The 11019-nt window shown below is 48.8% G+C and overlaps 1 protein-coding gene across 1 annotated transcript in view; it reads right to left on the bottom strand.

The window, feature by feature from the left end:
- Positions 1-7254, bottom strand: part of sema6bb (sema domain, transmembrane domain (TM), and cytoplasmic domain, (semaphorin) 6Bb) — a gene marked incomplete at both ends in the record, with an annotated part of 85806 nt that extends 78552 nt beyond the window's left edge. Inside the window, 2 exons of the mRNA XM_083648380.1 lie at positions 5135-5249; positions 7146-7254. Of these exons, the coding sequence (XP_083504506.1) occupies positions 5135-5249; positions 7146-7254 (224 nt within the window). The remainder of the gene's footprint in view (positions 1-5134; positions 5250-7145) is intronic.
- Between the last annotated feature and the right edge of the window lie 3765 nt (positions 7255-11019).

Here is an 11019-nt window from a genome sequence, read left to right as displayed (position 1 = left end):
TTTTTTGCTCACATGCGTTCATCCGTGCACTTAAACGTGTGCGTGGGTGTGCAAGTGTGTGTGTGTATGCAAGTGTGTGTGTGTGTGTGTGTGTGTGTGCGTGTGTGTGTGTTTGCTGGGAGCACACGTAGGCCAAACACCAGCAGATGACTAGCTCACTCCTATTGTGAATAATTCACTCCCACTTCCCCTGGCTGTGTGCAAAGTTTCCCCCTCTTAGTTTACCTCACAAAACAGGACAGTGGCTAAGTGGCAAACAAGTGTGAAATCACCACCAGACACTTCCTCACTGTGTCCCTACTTAACGGGGTCAGAGTTCAAGCGTTCTCCAAACAGCGGAGTGCGCCAGAGAGTCCAGGCGTAATCTCATCCAGGCTGCTTCAGCCTGGCCTCAGCATTGACAGAATGAACATAGCAACAGGCCTCCTGGTCAGGTGGCCGCCAGCCAGCGCTGCCTCCGCTGGTGAGGAGGGGGAATTATTTACGCCGCTGCCTCTCCTCCTCCCTACTCGTGCCTGCTCCAGGTTGTTTGAATGATGCAAAGCCTGTGGCCTGTGTGTGTGTGTGTGTGTGTGTGTGTGTGTGTGTGTGTGTGTGTGTGTGTGTGTGTGTGTGTGTGTGTGTGTGTGTGTGTGTGTGTGTGTGTGTGTGTGTTTATTGTGTGTATATGTGTACTGTATGTGGTAGATGGGATAGGATAATGTGGGTTGAGTGTAAGGTGAGATTGGTGGATTGGCATATGAACTGGGTGTGCTCTGCTATAAAGATTTTATGATTGTCTGTGTAGGATGTGCACACAGCAGGCTGCACCATGAACCGCCCCGAGTCATTGGCTCATAACTCCAGTCTGATCTTACAAAGCCCTGCCCAAACAAAGAGCAAACCAATTCAGCCCCACCCCTCTCTATCTGTGTGTGTGTGTGTGTGTTTGTGTGTTTTTGAAACTGTTATTTCATAAACAACACCAGATTCCTTTGACCTGGCCAACACAAACCCAACACAGACTCGAGAGAAAGATTTCCTCCTCTTCACCTGATCAGCTCGTGAACTTTCTCCTTTTGGCCTCCCAACAGCAAACTCAAGGTCAAGACCTCTGAAGCCTCAAAGCCTCAAAACACCGCCCCCCCCCTTCCCTCCCCAATTGTACTTGGCCAATAGAGTACCACAGGGATGACACATTTTTGCAGGCTTACCCAGAAGTCTGTGCACTGCTGCTTTGTGGAGGCAACAGGATTTTTGTATGGGAATTTCGGTTAAATGCATGAAGTAAGGTCTGTGGTTAACAAACAGTTATGAAACAGCGAAGTTTGTGTTCAGCAGGATAATCTTCACAAATGAGGACTTTTGAAGCATTTTTTTTATGTGATTTTCAGAAAATGTTTTCCACTTTTTTTCACCTGACAGCGAGGAGTTTCACCAGCAGAACGTAGTGTGTGTCCCCCCCAGTTCCCCTCCCCCAGAACCAGACCAGGAGAGGCGCTAGTGCAGCGACCAGGACACATACACTTAATCTGGCTTCCCACCCGCAGACACAGCCGATTGTGCCTGTATGGACGCCCGAGTAACACAGGGGCTCGAACCTGCAACCCTCGTGTTGGTGGGCAGGCAATCTACCGCTGCACTACACAGACACCGCCTCATTGTGGCTATGGAGCGAGGCGGAGCCTCTCTGAGCCTGCAGGCTGTGCAGGGGAGGCGGAGCCTCTCTGAGCCTGCAGACTGTGCAGGGGAGGCGGAGCCTCTCTGAGTCTGCAGGCTGTGCAGGGGAGGCGGAGCCTCTCTGAGCCTGCAGACTGTGCAGGGGAGGCGGAGCCTCTCTGAGCCTGCATACTGTGCAGGGGAGGCTGCTCCAGTGGATGGAACAGAAATGGAAAGATTTGAGCTGACCAACTATAGTGACCCTGACACTTCTGCTGACTGAGGTGTGTGAGTCTGATCTCCTGACATTTCACCCAATAAGCACAAAGTGTGAAAATGGAAGTTGTCTCGCATTGAAGTACACATCGAAACACATTAGTGGGGTGGGAAGTCAGGGTGGTGGACGGGTGGACGGGTTCAATCTCAGCAACCGGGGTTCAGTTCCCAGCTTGTACAAAGACGATTTCTATGAGTCAAGCAAAAGTTTTTCTTATTTCACCATGACCGAAGCCATTCCCTAACCATAACCTAACCAACCTTTAGGTGACACTGCCGTGTCCAATTGATAATTTTGTCACAGAATCACATTTGTGGTGGAGGAAAGTAATCTTCATAGGAATTTGTGTTCGAAGCACGTAATCCGTTTCAGACTTTGCACTCATGAGGTCACATGACTCATGTTGGGGTGTCTCTAAGTTTGTGCACCAGTAAGCGTCTACAAGTGTGTTTGAGTGTATTCCTCTAATGTGTGCGTCTGCCTATCTACTTATACTGTCTGCATGCTAAACTCTCACTCCCAGACCCTCTGCAGCTGAACAGCCAGACAGCTGTAATGTCAGCAGACCTCCCTGTAATTGTTTGCCACGACTTAGCGTCGGCCCCTACGTCTGCCAAGAGGCATTTGACCCCGCTGTGACCTCTGCATGACCCCCCTCCCGGTAACCTCTGAGGTCAGCGTCTGTGGCTGGACGAGCTGAGCAACAGCCAACCTGGCAGCTAGTCTGCGCACTTTCCCTTTCCGGCTAATGGAATACAACGACACCAACACACACAGACGTGCGCGCACACACACACACACACACACACACACACACACACACACACACACACACACACACACACACACACACACACACACAGCTGGCAAAATCCTCTTACGCTTTATCACAATTGGAACAATTAATGAAGAGCTGGCAGCGTTCCTTGGGCCATCTCGTCTCTAGGTAAACACTCTCTGATTGGTTGATATTTGTGTGGATTAGCCCTTTGGATCTGACTGAGGGGCGATGACCGGCGTCTCCACAGCTGCTCGTCTCGACAGCGCTGGAACGGAGCTTAACGCAGCAAGGCGCTCACTCCATCTGCCGCCAGCCAAATACATATAGTTGACTTTCCTTCAGCGAGGACGCAGAGAGGACGCAGAGAGGACGCAGAGAGGACAGAGAGAGGGAGCTGTTCTCAGCAGGTGCTCGGGGCGGCGGGGTGGAGGATTTAGCAGTGCTCGCAGTCAGAGGAGCAGCTATGCTAATGGTGACAGGATTTTGGGGATGAGTGAGGCGTCTTATCAGGCCAGGCCCTCTGTAGGAGCTTTGGCCAGTCTTACCTGCCTTCTTACAGACTCCACACATTTTGGTGACACTGTCTTTCTGCCTGTCTATCTCTCTCTCACTCTCATGCGTGTGCAGGTGGATCTGTTTCTCGCCACTCAGATCATTTTTCTGTCAGAAAGCCACAAATACCACTTAGACAGAAATATATAAATACACCCTGGAAGCTGTCTCTCTCCCCCCTCCCTCTCGCTTACTCACTCGCTCACTCACACTACCATCACCCATACCCCCCCACCCCCACCCCCACCCCACCCCCCTCCCCCTCCTCTCTTGCCACCCTGGCTGTCAGTTCAGCTTTTCATTATCCTCCGGTTGGCTGAGACATTCCTATCAGTTTACCTTTCCTATTCAGTCAAACTCTGGCTGTAAATTGAAATGCACTTCTGTCAAACTGTTTTATGGTTCTGGTTATATTTTACCACAGACCTACAGACTGCAGTAGTCGTCTGTGGGCAGTTTTATTATCAGGCTTTTGCGTGCGTGCGTGTGTGTGTGTGTGTGTGTGTGTGTGTGTGTGTGTGTGTGTGTGTGTGTGTGTGTGTGTGTGTGTGTGTGTATGTGTCTGTGTGTGTAGTGTGTGCATGCTTGCGTGTGTGTGTGTGTGTGTGTGTAGTGTGTGCATGCTTGTGTGTGTGTGTGTGTGTAGTGTGTGCATGCTTGCGTGTGTGTGTGTGTGTGTGTGTGTGTGTGTGTGTGTGTGTGTGTGAGTGTGTGTCTGTGTGTGTAGTGTGTGCATGCTTGCGTGTGTGTGTGTGTGTGTGTGTGTGTGTGTGTGTGTGTGTGTGTGTGTGTGTGTGTGTGTGCGTGTGTGTGTGTGTGTGTTTAGACCCACTCAGTGCAGACAGAGTGGCTGGAACCATGGTTTGATATATTTACTAGCTGGTCTCAGTGGTGAGGTTAGAGCAGCCAGGGGCGGGGCCAGGGGCGGGGCCAGGCACCGGGTCATTTCCTCTTATTGGAAAGCCACTTCAATCTTCGACCAGCCTGCCTCTGAAGCCAATAACCGGCGCCACATGTGGAATCTGGCTGTGTGTCTTTGGGAGCATGGTTCATGCTAGGTGGACTTGTGGACAGCACGGACGGTCAGTCTGGAGATGAATGTTTCCTGTTAGCTCTGTGTGTTTGAGGTGGGCTCCCCAATGGCTCCTGGGGACGACAAATGGGGCTTAACAGCATAAAAACCTGCTGAAGCTGAGCAAGTCCTGCTCATCTAGCCCCACCCCGCTGACCACACCCGCTACACTGCTGTCTGTCTAGCATCAGCACATTCACTAGCAGACACACCAGCACGTGGTCATGCACGCCTGTGTGAGTCCGCTATGTCCGACACAGCCTCAGTTCTAGATACAGGATGAAGAGAAAGCTCACATTTTGTTTTGAAAAATACCTGTTATACCGTATTCATTTTGCGATGTCAGGAATTATAAATGGAACTGATCGTCTCTGTTTCACAACCATTTTGCACAATAATGGTTGCTGAACTCTTGTATAACCGGATATCTCTCCCGTACTGTGTGATGAATATGTTGCATCAATGAATTCACTGGAGGCTCACAAACTCTGCCTTCTAAAACACTGTCATGATGAGGCAGGTGGCTATGTTGCCTGGCAACAAATATAGTGATAGCAGACACCACTGAAAATAGATAACAGACAAATCCAAACAGATATTGAAGCCGGAAATTATTCCGGTGTGTGGTTACTGTATGTGTGTGTGTGTGTGTGTGTGTGTGTGCGCGTGTGTGTGTGTGTGTGTGTGTGTGTGTGTGTGTGTGTGTGTGTGTGTGTGTGTGTGTGTGTGTGTGTGTGTGTGTGTGTGTGTGTGCGTGTGTGCGTGTGCGTGTGCGTGTGTGTGTGTGTGTGTGTGTGTGTGTGGGGTACTGTACCTGGCTCCAATGTAGAGTGTCCGATTGACTTGAAGGATCCTCTGGATGTGTAGAGGCTCTTGTCTCAGCCATGTTCGATGGGGTCGTCCCAGAAACACCGGATACCGTCTCACCACTGTCAGTGACAGAGAGAGAGTGAGAGAGTGAGAGTGAGAGTGAGAGAGTGAGAGAGACAGACAGACAGACCACTGTCAGTGAGAGAGAGAGTGAGAGAGTGAGAGAGTGAGAGAGACAGACAGACAGACAAACAGACACAGTGGCTGCTCCAAAAAAGATCGTTGACAAAATATTGATTTAGTTAACACAGCCTGGCGGTGGAAACAGGCAATCAGGGGTGGACCTGTCTGCCAGGGAGGACCGGCCATGTTCACTCTGCTCCCAAGGACAAATGGAGATGGTTTCACTTCTTTCTACAACGCACAAATAACAATAATAATAGAGGAAGTTGTTCCTCCGAATTCCAATGTGTAAGTTTGAAACCCGCTACCTCATTTTAAACTACAGTATGTGTAAATAAATAAAAACACACCTGGAAAAGAAAGTGAGAGTGCAACACTAGCTGCTACTATGTAGCATACACGAACAAACGAGATTCTGAAAATAAAATATTCCTGAAATGTCCTACATGATGGTGGTTGTTTCTCAATCGATGTTTATTGACTGGTTGTTCTTTTATAATGCTATTTTCTGTTGGCAATACTTGCTTTGGCAACGGATACTAAAATATGTCATGCCAATACCGCTAATTTGAGTTTGAGAGGCAGAGACAGACAGAGAATTTCTCATGTGAAATATGAAAATCATCTAAAGGGGGAAACAAATTGATCAAGAGAACAAGGAGTTTTGTACAGTGAAGAAGGCACATGGAAAGAAAGAAAAACAGGCAGTTTCAGCAACTTTTTGTTATGCAGGCCAGCAATCATCCAGAGGGACAGGCACACAGCAAGAGAGAGAGAGGGAGAGAGAGAGAGAGAGAGAGAGAGAGAGAGGGGAGAGAGAGAGAGAGAGAGAGAGGGAGGGGAGAGAGAGAGAGAGAGAGAGAGAGAGAGAGAGAGAGAGAGGGAGGGTTGCTGGGTTACTATGGGATATCAGGATGGCTATCAGTCTTTGACCTTGACTGAGGTAAACGATAGAGAACTATTTTAATATGATATCCTGTCGTCCTCTCTCTGCTCTGTCATCACTACTTCTCTATATAGTATATAAGTGCCTCCCTCCACTCTACGCATCTCTGCTCTTCTCATCTCATTCACTTCTACATTTGGTCTATTTCTGTTCCCTAGCCTTTATCCTGGGACCCCCCGCCCTTGACCGGCTTCTTCTCCAACCTTCTCCCAGCCTCTCCTCCTGTCCGCCCACCTGCTTCTTCTCTTCCGGCCTCTACCTGCTGTAAAGCATGCAGCCCTGCACAGTGTAAGCAGGCCTTCCCTCTGCACTTCTCAGGAGCCTGTCAGCCGCTACACTCTGCTGTTTGCCATTGATACGCCGAGAAGGCTCCGGACGCCATCAATCAATATTATTGATCTGTAATCAATCAAGGTCTGGTCTACGATGGAGACTGCCGAGCTGACGTGGAGACTCAAAGTCTGAGTGTGTAAAGGGCTGTGTCTCCTGAGGGTCTGTGTGTGTGTGTGTGTGTGTGGGGGGGGGGGGGGTAGGGTGTGCGTGCATGTGTGTGTGTGTGTGGGTGTGGGGGGAGGGGGGGTGCGACACTGTGCGTGCGTGTGTGTCTGTGTGTGCGTGTGTGCGTGTGTGGGAAAGTAGTGAGTGTGAGAGTCCTGACCTACACCCAGGCTCCATTCCTGCCCGCGACCCCGCACCTCCTGACCTGGACACCAGTCAACACCCTTCGTGTGAGATCCTGTCTGACCCCACAGCCCCACACTATGACCCTACTGTAGCACTCCCCAAACCCCCGCCCCCACCCCCCATGCAACACCCTCAGTGTCAGGGCCTGACCCCACACCTTTCACGCATGCATCCTGCCACAGAGGTGCGGAGGAGTCAGTACCTTCAGTGGGGATATAGTTGAGAGGCCCCAGTTCCTCTGGGAACGCCGAGCTGGCCGTTCGAAGCAGCCAACACAGCAGGAAGAAGGAGGGAGGGGCCACGGTTGCCATAGCAACAAAACGCAGACTCTGTGGAAGTAAGAAGAAGAGAGAGAAGGAGAAAGGGGAGTGAGTGGTTGCGATGATATTAAGCAATGCGCGCGTGCACGCACGCACGCGCGCGCACGCACACACACACACACACACACACACACACACACACACACACACACACACACACACACACACACACCACACACACACACACACACACACACACACACACACACACACACAGAAGCACTCACTCACTCAATCACTGACTGACTGTCTGACTGGCCGGCTGTCTTTCTAGGCTGAAGCGCTCTCTTTGTAATTCCCACAACATCTCTCTCCCTTCAGCCCAATGAGAGGGGAGATAAATAGCCACTGAGAGAGAGAGAGAGAGAGAGAGAGAGAGAGAGAGAGAGATTAAGTCATCCGCTGAAGGAGAAGTGTCCAGTCAGCTTGGCCTCACTGTGAGCACCACCCACCACAGACATCCCACCACCTATGACACGTCTGAACCTGGAGCGACGGAGGGCAACACGGACAATAGGGACAGTATGGAGTGGTGAGGCATGATGAGGGGGCGGGGTGGGGCAAGAGAGAGGTTGGTAAGATATACGGCCTATAGAGGAAATGTGGTGAACTGAGGAGGCGGGGGGGGGGAGAGGGAGAGAGAGAGAGAGAGTGAGACAGAGAGAGAGAGAGAGAGAGAGAGAGAGAGAGAGTGATGGTTCACTTAAATTAAATGCTTGCCGTCAATGCAAATCACCCCTCTGACAGCGGGGCTAAACTGTAGGTATCTTTCACCCGGCGGCATTGTGGCACATGCAGCAGACGGATGTGATGCGCGCAGGAAAACAAATGATACCCAAATGAAGTTACCACACTCACTCCATCTAGGCACTAACAACTAACAACTAACAACAGCACTCTCTGACAGCTTGATAATTGGCACTGAGTTCACAGAAGGCATGGCAGAGCTCTGGATATGTTGTTGCAACTGTGACTTTGCTACCGTGCGTGTCGGGCGGATTTCCATGTGCGGCAACAAACACTTTCATCCAAGTTGTTATTATCTGCATCTCTGTCTCATCTGGGATCATCTTCTAGGCATTCTTCCCTCCCCATACCAAGCAGACATGGAATTGTATTGTATTTTTTGAGATATTTCACAAAGATAATTTCCCAAAACACCATAGCTTCCTTTTTTCGTTTTATCGCTGGATAAACGCTGAATACGCTAAAAAGTAATTTGCTTTGAAAATCAAGTGGACAAGTCTTCAATCTCTCGCCACTGCAAACACAAACAAACTGCTTTGGCAGTTGGTTCAGCCTTGTGCAATTGTAACTTCTCATATTTGAATAGTACTCAAGGTTGGATTTCTTTATGCAAAACCCCCCCTGACCATTTGACTGTGGTTCCAGATGTGCTGCATGGCACAATGCAAATACTGACACTTTGCTACATTTACAGTATCCACTATGCATGTCTTTGTCATCTTTCTCTCTCTCTCTCCATCTCTCTTTCTTAGCCTCTCTCTCTCTCTCTCTCTCTCTCTCTCAATTAAAATGAATTCAATTAAATTCAACTCAATTTGGCTGTTTTCTGTGATGAAACTGCAATTTAGTATATTGCCAAAGTTTGTTACTGTAATAATTATAATGGCAATAATAACAATACAGAAGTAAAACAAGGGATAGACAGAGGATAATTTAATGTAAATATTAAATGGAATACAAATTTGAAAAATGCAATAAAATATATTAAAAAGAAGTATGCAGTATGCAGCTTCTTTGTCTTTATTCTCCCCCCCTCCCTCCCTCCCTCTCTCTCTCTCTCTTTGAGGGATACAAACAGCCATTGTGAAGCCCATCTCTTTAATGGAGCCCTCGACACACAACCTTATCAAGACACATGATCTTTATGGGACATTTCTCAAATTCCCTTCACTGACGTCAGACGAATAAAAGTGGGCCGCACGCTAATTGCTCGCCAATTGCTTGCCCACAAGCACAATTACAGGAGGTGAAGGGGAAGGAGTCATGGAGGGGGTCATGGAGGAGAGAGGAGATGGAATGAGAGATAAGAGAACATTAGTGAGAGAGAGGGAGGGAGGGGAGTAGAAAGAGAGAGAAGATGAGAAGTCAGGAAGTCAGTATATCCAATCAGAGATTCTATTGTTTCTGCTATTAATAATGTATGAATAAATGTCAAGCAGTACGCATGCCATTAGCATAATTAGACACCCAGGGCTATAGGATTTCATGGGACAGCATAAGTAGATACACAAGTATAGGGGCAAAGTGTGTGTGTGTGTGTGTGTGTGTGTGTGTGTGTGTGTGTGTGTGTGTGTGTGTGTGTGTGTGTGTGTGTGTGTGTGTGTGTGTGTGTGTGTGTGTGTGTGTGTGTGTGTGTGTGTGTGTGTGTGTGTGAATGAGTGGTCCCAAGCCAAAGTATCTCTATAATTAAGACAAATAGCTGCGGTCGAGTCCATTCAGTGAACAAGCCTTGCTGTATGGCACAAGCTGCACAGTAGTGTTATTGTTGAACGAGGCATATTGTGAGTCACATGTACTTTTTGTTATTTGGAGCACATTTAATCCAAAATATCCGACCCCTGGGTGCTGTAGTACTGTGTTTGAAATGCCTTTAGACATCAGTATGGACTCAATAGATAAAAAAAAATAATGAACCAGACTGTTGGAAGCAAATTAAAATATCAGTGCTTTCCACTGGGGGCTTATTGTTCTCAGTCTTGTGACAAATGCATTCAGGGATGGAACTTGATTTTGGGCACGATCCCAACAGCACTTTATACCAACTAGTGCAGTGCCCGTTCGCCCCACCGTTTGCACAGAGCGCTGTTTGCTTGTTTATTCAGAGTTTCTTAATTAATATAACGTGTTGCGGGTCCAAATTGCACCAAATCTGACACTGCACGTCTTTGGGTCCACAGCAATACACCCGCCAAGTGTGAAGTGGATCGGACGAACGGTTCTTGGGATATGCCGAGGAGACACTCACTCACTCACTCACTCAGAGATTGCTTGCTTGTGATGACAGGTGATGACGATTGCAGAAAAATGCCAGCTATAGTGGGGAAGTACAACTTCAATCCCTGAATAGATTCTGCAGTATTCACTGGAACACCCCACTCCAACTATGCCATCAAAAAAAACTTTGGCACTTTCCACTTTAGGAAGATTTACACACCCTTGTTATATTAATTTGTCCATTTCCACTGCCCCAGATCAATTTAATTACGGGCAGGTAATTTCCTAAACAAAGTCATTAAGAGATCATTCAGCTGTCACAAAGGGGAGGGGGGTTGGGGGGGGGGGGTGCAGAGGGCTCTATGGCTCCCTAGACCCCATCAATGCCACCTCAGAATGACCACCCCCGCCCGCGGCGGGCCCCAATAACAAATCACTGGAGCGATAAATGAGCTCTAGTGTCTTTAGCAAAGCCCTAATGAAGACTGATACTGTTCTGATACAGAGTGGAGAAGTCCGGAGCGATGGGAATGAAAACGTGGTGGAAGGAGAGACGTAGGAAGGAGAGACGTAGGAAGGAGAGACGTGTGGAATGCCTGCAAGGTGGAAATGGTGACTGGCTGAACAGAGACAGTGACCCTGACTGTGCTGCAGCGGCTCCCATGCAGAAGCTCACGATGGGAACCAAAGCGTTCGTATGCTCTGAAACACTCGTGTCACTTATTAAGGTTGCCATGGCTCTGGCTCTTTCTCCCTCTCCCTCTCCTCAGTCTCTCTGTTTGTCGCTTCACCGTT

Source organism: Poromitra crassiceps (genome assembly GCF_964638095.1).
Source record: "Poromitra crassiceps genome assembly, chromosome: 12".
Taxonomy (NCBI): domain Eukaryota; kingdom Metazoa; phylum Chordata; class Actinopteri; order Beryciformes; family Melamphaidae; genus Poromitra; species Poromitra crassiceps.
Note: the sequence above shows the minus strand (reverse complement) of the source record. Positions and strands in the feature narration are given on the sequence as shown.